Source organism: Elgaria multicarinata, chromosome 1 (assembly GCF_023053635.1).
Source record: "Elgaria multicarinata webbii isolate HBS135686 ecotype San Diego chromosome 1, rElgMul1.1.pri, whole genome shotgun sequence".
Taxonomy (NCBI): Eukaryota; Metazoa; Chordata; class Lepidosauria; order Squamata; family Anguidae; genus Elgaria; species Elgaria multicarinata.
In genome coordinates, this window is record NC_086171.1 from 139,645,683 (window position 1) to 139,660,981 (window position 15,299).

At 38.6% G+C, this 15,299-nt stretch overlaps 1 protein-coding gene across 1 annotated transcript in view; it reads right to left on the reverse strand.

Moving 5' to 3' along the window:
* Positions 1 to 15,299, reverse strand: part of SGIP1 (SH3GL interacting endocytic adaptor 1) — a 141,191-nt gene that overhangs the window by 29,076 nt on the left and 96,816 nt on the right. The window contains exons 17-19 of the mRNA XM_063137700.1: positions 14,715 to 14,841; positions 11,026 to 11,055; positions 8,184 to 8,243 (exon numbers count right to left, since the gene is read on the reverse strand). Coding sequence (XP_062993770.1) covers positions 8,184 to 8,243; positions 11,026 to 11,055; positions 14,715 to 14,841 — 217 coding nt within the window. The remainder of the gene's footprint in view (positions 1 to 8,183; positions 8,244 to 11,025; positions 11,056 to 14,714; positions 14,842 to 15,299) is intronic.

Genomic DNA, 15,299 nt, shown 5'->3' on the forward strand with positions numbered 1-15,299 from the left:
AGGCCCATAGAAAACCTGTCAATTAATGCATCTACACTAAAAGGGAAGCAACTTTTCAAGAGAAACTATCATATTAATGTCTTCATGGCATAAGATTCTACCTCATAAGGAGAGAGCAACAAATTTGTACAAGGTGGAATTTCTGCAAAGGTTTCAGGTGTAATATCAGTTAGTGATGTGATTTACAGCCAAGATACAAACCAAGAGGCCTAGGAGGCAGGGAATACTGAAATGGGGGAATAAAAACTGAATAACAAATAAAATATCACAAAATGTATCTGGAGATTATAGATTGCCATTTGGACTGCTATGCCCCCTGTGGCAAAAAGGGGAGTTGTCAAATATTAGTATTTATTAAGCACCAGTATAAGACATACAAAACACAGTAGCAAATAGCAATGCCCATTTTGAGGCTTGACAAAAGACTCGTTAGGTAGAAAAGGAACGTTAACGGGTAGCAGAGAGTAGAAGAATGTCAGACTAATGACGATTTAGGATGACGGCCTAATCTACACCAAGCAGGATATAGCACTATGAAAGTGGTATGAAAGCGGTATATAAAAGGCAGAAGCCACACCAAGTAGGGTATAGCACTATGAGAGTGGCATACAGAATGTGTCAATGGGCCCCAAAAGTTGTCAGTGCACTTCAATACCACTATAAAGTGTGGCTCCTGCTTCTTATATACCACTTTGATACCACTTTCATAGTGCAATATCCTGCTTGGTGAAAATTAGGCCAGAGACTGCAAGAGCAGTAGGTTTTTTTGGTATATATATAGAAAGAAGAAGGTTGGAGCTCATACCTTCTGCTGCCCCTTACGCCTGGAACGCTCTTCCAGAACATTTGAGAACTACTCAAATCACAGCTTTTAAAGCTCAACTAAAAACTTTTCTTTTTCCTAAAGCTTTTAAAACTTGATGTTGTGCGGACTTTATACTGTTAGTTTTACCCTACCCTGTGCCTGCTTACCCTACCCTGTGCCTGTTTGCATTCTCTTCCCCTCATTGTTTTACTATGATTTTATTAGATTGTAAGCCTATGCGGCAGGGTATTGCTATTTACTGTTTTACTCTGTACAGCACCATGTACACTGATGATGCTATATAAATAAATAATTAATAATAATAATAATAATAATAATAATAATAATAATAATACCCCATTGCTGACTGCCTTCCATTGTCGTTTCTTTAAATTAAACAAAACCAGTCTCATCTCATTTATAACAAAATTCTCTCCCAATACGCTGCATTTTGCAAAGTGACTGAGAGCTTTATCACACCAGTGTTATACTGTGCAATCACTGTGAACTGCATGCAAGGGACTCCGAAGTTTTTCAGTTTATAATCTGCTTTTATTGTGAAGTACTCCCATGCATCCTGCTTTAATTGTGCTATAAAGGCAAAAGACTCACCGTATTTTGCTACTAGTTTTTGAGCGTATCATCTGAGCAGCCACTGGGGCGCAGGAGCAGGATTTGAAGAAAAATTAAACAAATGCTTACATCTGCGTAAGCTTTAAAGATAAAGACATCAAAATTGGCACAGTAATAGATATTAAGGAGAGCTTTAAGCATGCCAAATTTGAATCGGATTGGGTCATCCGTTGATTTTTAATGATTTTTTTACATTTCCCCTCTTAAACCCATTTCCTGGTATGCAAAGGATCTTGCCGCCCAGTAGCAAAACAACAACGCTGACAGCTTAGCACTGTAGGGGATAATTCGAGGGAAACAGGTATGTGGGATGAAGCTCTCTAATCACAACCAACAAATTCCTCCACACTAGAGTGGCTTCTTTTCAATGGATAATAACTGGGTGCCATCAGCATGACAACATGCCCTCCCTGTGGCTTAATGTAAATATTAATCAGTATGTCGGGCAAGACTGAACCCTGTATCAACCCTCGAAACAATTCCAAAAGAACAGAACAAGTGTCTGCCGGCACCACTTCTTTTCATCCTTCCTGATAAGTTTGAATGTTACCACCATGAAGTTGTACTTGCAGTTCCATGTTCTGCAAGGCAATGCAAAAGATCATCATGACCAGTGATATCAAGGGCTGCCAAGCCATCTAGGAAGATCAACGGCATCACATCCTCACTGTCTATCATCCAGCAAAGGTCACTGACTCCTGCAAACAAGGCTTGATGCTACACTGAAATGCATCCAGATAACCCACATCATCTCAAAGTGCTTGCACTAAACAGCCACCAGTTACCTTATCCAAGAATGGCATATTAGTAATGTATGCAGTAGCCTTGAATCTTTTGGCCAGAAAAATATCGGAGATTTTATATAATGGGAGACTGTATGAAAGGCCTTGGCTAATTGTCTCAAATAAGTGTGTTCCCGAGGAAGCAGTCCCTGGCAAAACAGGTTAACGTACTGGACTCCTGTTGTCATTGAATTTTTCACGCTGCAAAATTGTTTTCTTATTGAATGATTACACACTGCAAAACTGTTGTTATTGAATTGTCTCATGTTACAAAACTGTTTTTGTTACTGAATGATAACCAAACATTGTATAATTGGTTTCAATGTACTTTATTGTTAGCATTATTTACGCATATGGTACACGCCACTTATATGTGTGTGTGTGTGTGTGTGTGTGTGTTTACTTACAGATTTGTGAAATAGAATTGGGGCAGTGTAACGTAACTTGCCAATGAGAACAAGATATATACATTTATTTAAACAGTTTTTGCGACTATTTGTTTTTCTTGCTTGTGGTTGGAGGGTGTTTACCCCAACTTTGTTTGTAGTATTTCCAACCACCGCTTCCTTCTATTTAGGTAATATTAGAAATGGGCCTATAAGGACCAAAAGCACCACTGGACAGGTGATAGACAAGAGACAGGCTCTGGTGCTATTGGAAAATATAAAATCTTTAATAGTTCTTTTTGTGTCAAAGGCTCGACATTTCTGATTTTAACAAAATCCTTCTTCAGGAGCTGACACTAGACACAGGCTGCTAAGTTGAAAAACCTTCCTGGATATTTAGTACAACATTCTTTGCAAACTGACGCTAGATGACTCATCATCACGAGAAAAACTGATGACTTGTCATCACGAGAAAGAACTCTTCGGCGCAACGCAGTTCGTTCAAAGAACGTCTTGGAGAAAGACAAGCCTAAGATTTGCTAACATGCAAGAACAGGTTGTTTTAAAGCAGCCTGTGTCTAGCGTCAGTTTTCAAAGAATGTTGTACTAAATATCCAGGAAGATTTTTCAACTTAGCAGCCTGTGTCTAGCGTCAGCTCCTGAAGAAGGATTTTGTTAAAATCAGAAACGTTGAGCCTTTGACACAAAAAGAACTATTAAAGATTTTATATTTTCCAGTAGCACCATAGCCTGTCTCTTGTCTATCACCTTAATAGTGGTCCCACCACAGCCTCTTTTAAGGGACTGGGGACCACACCCTCCCTTAGAATCTTACTTCCTTTACCAGAGGTGCAGAACCTCAGGCCCACGGGTCTAATCCAGCTGGCCTGGGGTCCCAATCTGGCCCTCTGAGGTTCCCTGTATGACCAAGCCCCCTTTCCCTCAGCCCCTCCCTTCCCCTGTCCACTAATCACGTGGTGGTTTCTCAGCTTTGGGGCAGTTTTTCCCCATTCAAAAAGGTTGAAATGCTTGGCTAACTAGCTGTAAAAGCTTTAAGCTAAAATTGTGCTGGTGTTTATTTGTATTTTGGTCCCACCCTTTTGCTTTTGGCCCCCGCTCACCACTGGAATGCAGTGCCCAAAAACCTCTCCAAAATGGAATCCAGGCTTTATTTATTAAATTTATATTCCGCCCCATTGTTGAAGCTCTCTGGGTGGTTTACAAAAGTTAAAAACAATGAACGTTAAAAAGTATACAAAATTTAAAACCATCAAAAATATAAAAACCACAGTATAAAACAACAGTATCCATTTATGCTGAAAGAGATTCAATACTCCTGACTTTAAGGCATATGACTTTGGTGCTTCAGGACAAATCTTTGTCATGTCTAACCCTACTGCCCGTGTTTTGAGAGAAGGTGTTTCAGGTAATCAATCAGAATCAGATTCGGAAATAGAGGTGGCGGCGCCAGACACCAGCCAGCCTGTACCAGTGGGGGAGGAAGCTCTCATGGGCGATACTCCAGCTGGGAGTCAGCCCTCTCCAGAGCTTATCTCCTCAAGGCCAAATCCTACACTAGGGTCCGCCGGAAGCTAAAATGCACAGAGTGGAAGGAAGGCATGAGAAAGTCAGTCTGACTAGGATTGCGCCAGAACCTGCCTCCACACCAGGCTCTCTGAAGTTATGGGTGTTTGGGAAAAGGCTTCCTGTTCTCCTTGGTTGGACAATATCTCGCTTAGTTTGCATAGTTTGCCTAGGGGGAAGTTTCCAAGAGATTAGAATCTCCTCAGGTAGAAGAGTTGTTTGTTGCTTAATAAAAGCTTTGTGGATTACCTAGCAGCCTTCATCATTTGCCTCCCATCGAAAGCAGGAGTTTTCTGAGAAACACGACAATCTTGTTCCTTGCATTCAGCAGATGGTGGCCAGTATAGAACAGAAGCAAGCACTTTTCAGGAACTACGGCTCTTCCTGCCCTCACAAGCATGTTAATTTACTATCCAGGACAGCGTGGTGGTGAACAGTCCAGGACTAAGACCCAGAAGGAATCTGTTTTCAATTCAGATTAATGCCATAATTCTGCTCCGGAACTTGTGGAATAGTAAGAGGGTACGTGTCTCTGAGTATGTGTATTTTGTGAAAAAATATCTTCAAACATAATGCAAATTTTTGCTCAGTTAAAAAAAAAAAGCAGATTGATACTGAAATAGGATGGAATGGGTTTATGAATGAATGCATGCAAAACTGACACAGAATGGAAATAGAATGATTTATCCGTCCCTAATCCACATAAAGCTTAACAGTCTATTTCCCTTCTTCCCCACTCCCTATGTATGTTCTTCGATCAATTAGAGAAGGGAGCAGTCTAGTGGCCAACCAGCTGTCAACCAGGGGCCCATAAGCAGGACACAGTGCAAAAGCACCCTCCCACCCATGTTCCCCAGCAACTGGTGTATATAGGCTTACTGCCTCTGATACTGGAGGAGGCACACAGCGGCTAGAGGCTGGTCTAATTCCCATTGAAGACCGTACCAAATTGCATATGATAAATTATTGGTTGAAACTTACATTCTTACCAGTTGGGCTGGCTCCTTTGATACTGTTGGACTCCTTTCAATCGAAATGGAAAAAGTATTTGGGTAAGGAGTTATCTCTATTGGGATTTTCTCCCAATGCTTTAATAGCTTTAGGCTATTCAAATGCCAAGGCAGCTGTCAAACAGAGAATCTGGGATATTGTATTGCAAGAGCATGTCAGCTCATTGTCTTATGCCAGTCCCTTAAGAAATAAGACCTTTGAGTCAAGTGCTTATCTGACCTATCTGACTTACCGTAATTATAGAAAAGCTTTTACTTTGGCCAGATTCGATGTTCTGCCCTCCAAGTTTTTGGAGGGGAGATTCCAGGGAATACCATTCCAAGACCATCTATGCCCCTGTAATAACGGGGATGTTGAAATGGTAAGTCATGTACTTTTATACTGTTCTTTTTATCGGGATCTTCGGAATGATCTTATTCTACCTATTTTATATAAATATCTGGGTAGAACTGCAAAATTTTATATTTCCTTATTACTCTCGGATAAGATTCCTTATATTACCAATAAAGTAGCTAAATTTTGTGCAATTGCAATAGCATGCTGTACCTTTTTAGCCCCTGAGTGTACTCTGTGATTTTAGACGGATTTGTTGATGTAACTGTTATGAACTCTGACTCTCTAGATGTTGGTAGATTTAATGTGTTAACGTATTTTGTATAGAGTGTTTGTTAAATGTACTGTTGGTATTGGTCAATGACCGTAATAAAATACATTCATTCAACTCAGCTTCTGTGGGAAGAGGTTGTTGTAAGTATGTACATATTACTGGTTGGAATTAAAATCCCACCCGGGCCTTATGCAAAGAGCAGTGTGTCTGGGAGGTTAAGGACTAGAAAGTGTAGCAGGAGATCCTAGAAGGTAAGGAACATAAGAGAGAAGAGCCCAGAGGCAAGTCATCAGGAGGAAATAATGGTTTTGTGAACTTTTGAGAACGGGTTCTTGCACAGGCCTTCTTCTTGGTGACTATGACATGAATAGCACCAGTTTCCACCTGAGAGCTATAGTTCCAGTCGCCAGCAGGAAAAGATGTATGAGGATCTGAGATTGCCTGCTGCTGCCACCACCTTCCCCTGCGCCAAAGCCGGTTTCTGAGCATTGGAGCAGGAAAAGTGGGAGGCAGCGGTGGACGCTGTGTGAGCACTCTTAAGCATTTGCAAAACTTTCTGAAACACTCACAAAAGCTCCAATCCACACATGGAAACAAATTTTCACATGCAGATCTACTGTAGTGAGGGCACAAAGGGAACCTTCCACCATATTTAACAATTTGCCAATTCACCTGTCTTGGGAGGATGCACCCTTCGAAACTCCCCCAAACAGCTGTATTGTGAGGATTTCTAAGTTAGGCCAGGCATGAGGCCATGGGAGGGATGGGTGTGTTAGTGGATGTGGCAAACCTATGACCCAGTTGGAGTATTGATAGGCTTGAGTGGTTAGTTGCTGGGAGAAATGTACACGTATGGTCAATCAAATGATGTATTAGAACCTGATAAGATTAGATAGAGGCTGACTGGCTAGAAAGATGCATGTTGTTGTTGTTGTTGTTGTTACTACTTACTCTGCCTAGTCTAAGAGAGAAAGAGAAATGTTCCATTCCTGAAACCATCAAACTTAGCTTGTTAATTTTCATCAGGACTATCAATTTCTGACAGCAACTTTTCAGGTCACCTCATTAATCCTGCCATGCTTAATTTCCCTTCTGAATTCATTGCAAGTGGTGAATTAGAGGTAACAGATACGTGAAATTATTCCATAGTAAATTAAGTATATTTCACATGTTCTTGTTCCCCCATTTCAACGTATAATAATACAATTACAAGGATAAGGAAGCACAGTAGAATTACAGGAATATTTTGCTGATTCTCCTTCAGCTCCTGCACCACCTTCCATGCTGTCTAGGAGACTCTCCAACTATTTGGATCAGGGGAGCTGCAGGGAGGGGGGAGATGAGACCTGAGGGCACTCTGTTTCATGAGTGGACCTGTGTCCACTGAACTCTGGATGAATCCTATAGTTTAACTCGCCCCAAGATTTTGTGCAACATTGCAAAGAAGTAAGACAGAATGCAACAACTGCTGAACTAGTACATGCTTCCAAAACATATAAGGTAATTAGGGGATGATGTAGTTTAAACAACTCATATCAGTAATATTCTCTTCCCCCTCCCCACCTCCCAAATCTCACACCTTAACATTCCAAACACAATTTTAGTTTATGCCAAACCATCCCTCCTCCAGCAGACAATTATAATGGAAAGAAATTGGATCATGAAATCAAATCTTTATTATAGGTAAACTTTAAATCTCCATGATAGCAAAGCTGGAAAAGGTCACAAATAAATTAAAATGAAGAGGCTAATTGGACAACACTAAAGTAGCAGAGGAGTAATTTACCTTTATTAAATGACCGACATTTAGATGATAATACTATCTTTAAACATCCCCTGCTCCCCGAATAAGGTGCTGATACATGATCCAAGCATTAAAATAGAATCTGGGGGAACAAACGTATTTTTTTCATATTTCTCTGAAATATGCTATTTATTAAATGTATAGGGATTTTCAAGGTCTAGAATAAGATGGCAAGGAAATCTCTACAAAAAGGCAATATAGGCCAATAGAAAATTGTGTAGCTACTATAATGTGTAAAAATTGCTTGCAAAGTGTATACAAAAAGCCCTGGTTGACAGAGTCAAGTTCCTTGGTAATCAGTAACTCCTGAAGATTTTTTAAGGCTATAATATTTTAATAGTTTCCCCCTTTTCCCTTTAAGTTAAAAAAAATGGAACAATTGAAGGGACACTGTTGTACAAACCAAATTTCAAACTTAATGAACTTGTCATGTCATCTAAGTAGCCATAGCATTTCCATACAGAAGGGTAGAATGGGTTTGTTTGTTTGTAGGAAACCAAAGGGCTTCTATTAAATAGTAAGAGCAAAGGGGAGATTAATGTTCCAACCCAGTATGCTATGTACTACTTACCTTCAAAAGTCAAATAAAACTTTCCTCTGTCAAACCAGACGAGGGAAGGCTGTTCATTCTCTGTATGGCCAGGAGTTGAAGCGGGATGGGAAAGGTTAAGGAGAGGGAGAGAGAAGGACATAAGTGTGAGTCACAGAAGCAGGTCATTAATCTCGCTACAGGGGAAGAAGAGGCGCTGCAAGCCGTTAACGTGCAAGGAGCAGTGGTGGGGATTTTAAAACAATGTTCTTGTTTTGTTTTGGGAAACAGAAAGCAAAAAAGCAAGCTATGGAATCCTAGATGAAGATAATTTTTGCCCACTGAATAGCTGTCTGGGTATGTGTGTGTGGTAGAAGTTTTCTGTTGCTGCAATATAGGTTAGTGTGTTTTAGTTACTCTAGCTTTGGGTGGAGTTCGCTGCATCCCCATTTTAAAGACACTGTTGTAATCCTGAGTATGAAGACATTTGAAAATGTAGCCTTGAATAAGATTACATGATGCGCCTGTGTTGAAGAAAAGGCTGATAAAAGGGAAAACCTGGTGATGTTTCTGGAGCTCGCATGCATTCTTCTCAAAGCAGACATGCATTGTAATTCTGATAATATGTTTTCATGGATCTTCAATATGTGTGGACTTCTCAGGGTGGCATTAATATCTAGTCAAGAGTTTTCTCTAGTAGTGCTAAATTGGGATTAATAAAAATTGGGATTTATAAAATTCTAAGTAAAACCAAGTAAGAAACTAAGAGTTTAAAACTAGATTTCTACCTCTCCTAAAAATTCCCAGTTACTTTGACTAACACTTTAAAAAAAGATCCAGGGAACAAAAGAAAAAAATGGAAATACATGATGAAATCGTATTGCTGAACTTAAGCACATCCCTGGAAACCTCTTGGAAACTATAAATGAAAGTTGTTTTGAGCTCTTTGGAGGAAGAACTGGGTATGTGAAATAAATACATATTTTGTCCGGAGTGGCTCTTGAATAGTTATGTTATTCCATATATATATATATAGAATCACGAGTCAATGGTATGTCACCTCTCCCAAACTCTTGTCATTGGGAAACTGCCATGCAATATGCTGCATTTGAGTTTGTGACTTTAGTTCCTCCGTTAGATATTAAGTATGTATTTGTATGCACTTGTCATTCATGGTGGTGAGAGTGGCAGTGAAGGAGGCATTCAGATGACAATGTCTTGGTTTTTTAATCCAGATTTCCTGAAACCACTCTGCTAGTACAGTACCTGCAGGAGTTTCACAGTGCCTTTCAAACGTGAGCAGTTTGTCAACATAAGCATCATCTTCTGAAACCCATGAGCAAAAGAAATGTAAAAGAAAAACAATGAAAACACAAATTCCAAATGAAAATCAAGTAGCTGTTCATTAACCAAAACACAAACATTACAATGTAAAAAAAGATCATAGACATAGAAATGGTGGACACATCTTTTTTATTATCAAAATCATATGCAATAACCACCACAAGAACCCAAAACCAAATACAAAAAAAGGACAGACAAATTAATGAAATAATTCTGTGCCACATTTCTCTGGGCACATCCCACATATATAGAATAATCTTTAGCAAATAGGAGACACATGGGGAAGTAGCATAAGCTGAAAAATATGCTGGATGTGAGTTACTTAAGCTGCAATCCTGTACATGTCTACTCAGAAGACTTGTTGAGCTCAATGAGATGTATTCCCAGGCAAGTGAGTATAAGGATTGCAGCTTTAATTTTACTCTTCATGCAGAATTTTCGAATGCGTGGCCAAAACCTCCCATCTCTTAATTCCATAGAATTTAAAAGCTCCCTCCCAAATCTGCTCCAGTCCTCTGCAACAGGAAAATGTTATTGAAACTCAATCATACCTGTTGAAAGGTCATTTACTATTTCTAAAATCTTCTAGAAAACAGGATTGCTCAATTCTATAGGCACCATGTTCTATTGTCCAATATTTGTTACAATTAGGAGGCATTTCTCAGTGCTTAATGTGCTTTGATATATCTGAGACCCACTGCTTCTTGTTAATGGCCTCCACATTTTGTGTCCATCCTAAACTGTCCAAGCTCCAGCAGTATCAAAGTAATCCATTCTCAATATTCTCTGTCATGGGGGGGAAAATACAAAAAGCAGGTCCCTAGCACATATTTTTGAAACCCATACGGCCTGTTCAGACATGACACTTCAGGCTCTGTGGTTAGCGAAACAGTGGTTCTCTGGGGTTAGCACTAACCACAAGTCATGCTGTCGCACACAACACTTTAAGCCACGGTTAGAGCTGCTAACCCTGCTACAGATGGTTCAGCTGTGGTTAGTAAGTGAACAGGGTTTAGCAAAGTGCATCGCACAAGACACTTTAAACCTTGCTTCTTAACCAAAAGCCTTAACCAGCAAGATTTAAGGTGTCTTCTGAACAGGCCCATAGTTGATTATACTAACCGATGGATCAAACTAGCCTCTGTATAACCACCTTGGTTTCTGTAGATCTGAAGTACAATTAGGCCTTGAGCTCTGTATGCCCCACAATAATTGCCATCCCCTCCCCACAATAGACGCTTGCCATGCTTCTGCCTTAAGCTAGAAGATCTTCTCATGCCATGCCATTCAACATATTCAGCACACTTTATAGCATTATTCATAGTGGCCTATGCGTGCAGATTTATATAAACCCACTCCACCAACTGCCTGTTTGGAAAATGGTCTTCAAACAGATGATCATGGTTGTCAATAAACATAAACTCCTGTTTTCAAGAACTAGGTATTATTTTCTTCCAGAAGCCAATACATTCTGGAAAACTACCATTTTTTTCTCATGAAATTGGAAACACTGAAGGGAGATTGTTAAAATTAAAGATACCTGTAAGGGACTTGGTCCTTCCCTCTGTCCCTACTCAGGAAGAGCGTTGGGGAGAACACAGAATTTGAATATTTAATGTTTTCCTTTTATTCACTACAATGAACACAATTCACTGCACATAGCCACAAACACCCAACAATACCAATAGGACAAAACAACTTGCCTCTAATATTAAGAAAAAACTGTGCCTGTATATAATAACACATTTATTTCCCTTGTGTAAGGGTGTGACCATTCTCATGGCTCTCTCTAGAAGAAAATCCTAGATAATTTCAAATATTTTGAACGGGCACACAAACCAAACCCCTATTTAAAAATTGAGGAAGTCTTGACAATGTCAGCATAAACAGTGTTTATGCTAATTGCTATTACCAATTAAACAATGACTAAACACAGCTGGGATGACCCAAGAAAAACAGCATTATTCCTTATTAGTCATTTTCCTCAATCGTTTTGTGCCGCACTCTCTCTTTATTCCACCATATACCTGATAAAATCTCCAAGACGTTCAAGCTACTGTAAACATGGCCACTATACTTAGGTAATTTTAACAAAAGGGCTGATTACAAATACTTGAGCAGCTCCAATATAGATCGCAATCACTCTGAATTAAATTGTATATGGCTAATGAATCATGTTCTTGTCCTGACTGTGAATCAAAGTCCAGCTCATGTTCTTGGACAATTAGTTAAAACCATGTGGGCCTTCGCAGAGTTCCTTACATTTTAAGAATATTGCTACCTAAAACGTGGACTTTGCACTACTCTTATCACAGTACACCATAACATTTGCATTGATTAACTATTAGCTTTTGAGTCATATATTACACTTTTTAAAGGATGCATTTCCAAGAGGCTTCATAGCTATTGTATACTGTAAAGCTTAAAATATGAGCTCTACCAGAGCTCATATTTCCAGGCTTTTAGAAAGATTGTAAAGCCATCCTTTTTAGGCAACACTTTACTGATATTGCTGTGATGGATACTTTAATGGTTGCTTATATTTGAACTGTCATTTGATTTTTAAAATAGTTTGTTGTATTTAGAAGTTGAATGGACTAGTAACTGCCTTGATGTAACTTGACAAAACACAGAATATGTATATTTAAATTAAAAGAAAATTATTGGACATTTTTGCAGTCACTATATCTCTGCATATCAGTTTTAAGGATAGGCAAATATATGGAAGCATATTGCATAACAGTTCAAGAATTTGGAATGTTTGTCCTCACTTCCACAATTGCCATCACAAAACAAGCAGAAGCCAGCAACGGTCACTGCATATCAGTTGTGATTTATTTTAACAACAAAGAATTTCTCTGGAACATTTTATTCTGTGCACTTCTGAAATATCTTACACTGACAAAAGCAGAACGTAAATGAAACATAAGTAGAGGAACTTTGCTTCCATTAATTAAAATATACATAATGACTAATTAAATGCTTTCCCTCAAAATAATTGTGTGTGTGTGTCCGTCCAATTGTTTCAATGGAAAATGGCATGTTTTCTCTTCACCTATTACACATGCACAAAACCTAGAGTAAAATTCCAACTTAAAGTCAGTAGTAAAGTTGCCTTAGATTCTGAAATATAATTACTGATAAGAACGACAAAGCAGTGTCTCATAAAAAAACCCTACACTCATCAATGTCTGTTTCAGACGAATTACACCAGCCCATGGAACATGGTACTTCACATACAAGGAGATGAATCATTGATGGCACAGCCTCTTAGTTAAAAGAACAGGTATGGTAAATTTAAGTCTTAAGTGAGATGCTGTTCAGTCCATTGACTGACATGCATTTACATCACACTGGTGATCATCAGATCGACCAGCAGCCAGGAGAAATAGAGAACACAGATTTGAAGTAGGAAATATGAAGTCAGAAAATTGCCTCAAGCACTCTCCCACCCACCCCTACCCAGAAAGAAATGAAAGTAAACTTCAATTTTTTCAGAAGGACAAACCAAAACTGAAAGCACCTCAAACCATATTCAATATTTAACTAATTCTTAGTGGAGGTCTGAAAATATGCTCCAGCTGGGAGCATCTTCACTTTCTAATAATCAAAGCAAATATCTAAAAATAATTTGATTCTTTTAGACTAAAAGACAAACGTTTCCCATGGATGGGAAGTCAGAAGTATGTTTCATGGCTCATCACTCAAACAAAGACAAAACACACATAGTCCAATTCATTTTAATTTTTCAGATTGCCAAATTCAGCTTGCTTGGAAGGAATATCCAGATTGAGATATTCTTGGTTCATTAAAAATAGTTAGGTAGACAATTTGAACAGTAGTACAAATGCCTTTTCTACTCCACACAGATCAGAAAATGGTTGAGAGAAAACTGAGATAAGAGGCACATAGCAAGTACGCCAATGAAACAAAGTTTAGACTAATAGCAGAACGGGTCCAAATGTATGTAAAACAAGGAAAAACAAATGAAAGAAAATAACCTGGCAAACAATGATAATTGTAGGAGACAGAGATGGTCTGTAGAAGAGCAGAAGTGTTGATGAAAGGAGAGGCAGGTCAAAAAGGAAAACCTGGAGTCTGCAGTACAAAAGAACTATATCAGAGAGACGAAGGAGATTTCAAGGTAGAAAAAAGTGGGATTTGGGGGTGGGGGGAGTCTTGCAAATGAAATCAAGAATAGCAGAATGAGTCCAAATATATGTTGGTCTGAGAAAAAGAAAGAGAAGGAAAATGGATAGGGGAAAGGTTCACGGATAACAGAGAAGACCAGAGAATGAAACAAAACCCAAAGGCATCGAAATCTAGGCACTGTCAGCCATAGCTTTTATAGTGTAATCTGACCTCTACTCAATAAGAAAAAGAAAAAAAACAAGGTACAATTTTCAATATTTCAAATTTTAAGAAGCTTCAGATCTGAAACATTTTGAACTGTGTTTTTAATTTTTTTGCAGCTATTAAGTATTTGCAATTCAAAAAGTAAATACACTTGATTTGTAACCTTTGACAATAAGCAATCCTATGGTGTACTATCAGTTCATCCTATCCTTTCCAATCTGTCCTTATTAAATAGATTAACTTTTGTGTTAAGCATTCTTTTTTACTGCACTTATCTGACTTAACTACATTTAATTAATTTAGCAATGAACTGTACTATGATCAAATGGACAGGCTAAGCTTTGTAGTGTCACAGTAAAACTTGTTATAGCTATAACCATCAGGATACTAAGGGAAAATCATGACATTCCGTATACGTGCTGTTTTCTGAGTGACATATCAGAAAGTGCTTCATTGAATCCACAAAACACTGTTTGAATTTCCTAAGAAATTTTCAACATGGAAAATCTACAATTGCATGAGCTCTAAAAGCTGTCAAACCCAATTAAAAAAGCTTTCTAATCTCAGTGTAATTTGGGGGTTCTTAAGTGGGCACATTCTGTCCATATAAAAAATATGGGTGCTTGTGCAGAACTTTTGTGTGTGCCCCATTCGATCCCTGCCAATAAATACATACATATATCACAGATGCAGTGGTCTAAAGTTAATTAAAATTGCAATTCTCTTTTACGTTAAAAAAGTGCTTCAACGTAACATGACCATGACAACAAAAACAAAGAAAACATAACCAAATAAAGGGCTCCAGAAATCAAAAGATTTAAGCCATTCCGCTAATGGAAAATATTCTTCAAAAGAAAAAAACATTTTTGTTACCAATTGTGGGAGTAGTGGCTGCACTCAAGGAATTGGTGGACGATATGGAAGAGGTGCTTTCAGCACGTGCTAAAGGTGCTATCGGAGGAGGGCTCGATGAGTGAACTGGAGGGCTAAAAGGTCTGGACTGTAGACAAACACAAAGAAGATTAAAAATACACATAATATACCACTGAATTTAAATGTACTCAAAAATATCAATAGCCAAATACCTATGTTATCTTGTTAGGCTCTTGGAGCACCCAGAATGAATTAATACATATTAAATAGACACTCATTGATTTCTCAGCGGCTATTAGCCCAATTAGAAGGCTGCAAGTTGCACTAAGCTCTTTAATGCACACAAACTATATGTTGGATCTAGTCATGCCTCCTCCACAAATGGAAGGGTTTCTTCTGTACCTAGAGGGAACTGGGATGAAGCTGAGGTTTCCTGCTGTAGAAAGGAGATGGTTTGTTAATTTTGGCTAATTCCCCTGTCCTTCTGCAGTTTCCAGAGTAGGGATGGACAAACCTGTCCATTTCACTTTCTCCATTTTTTTTAATCTCAAGTTCTTTCTGTCCTGTTTACGAAGATTTTTGTGA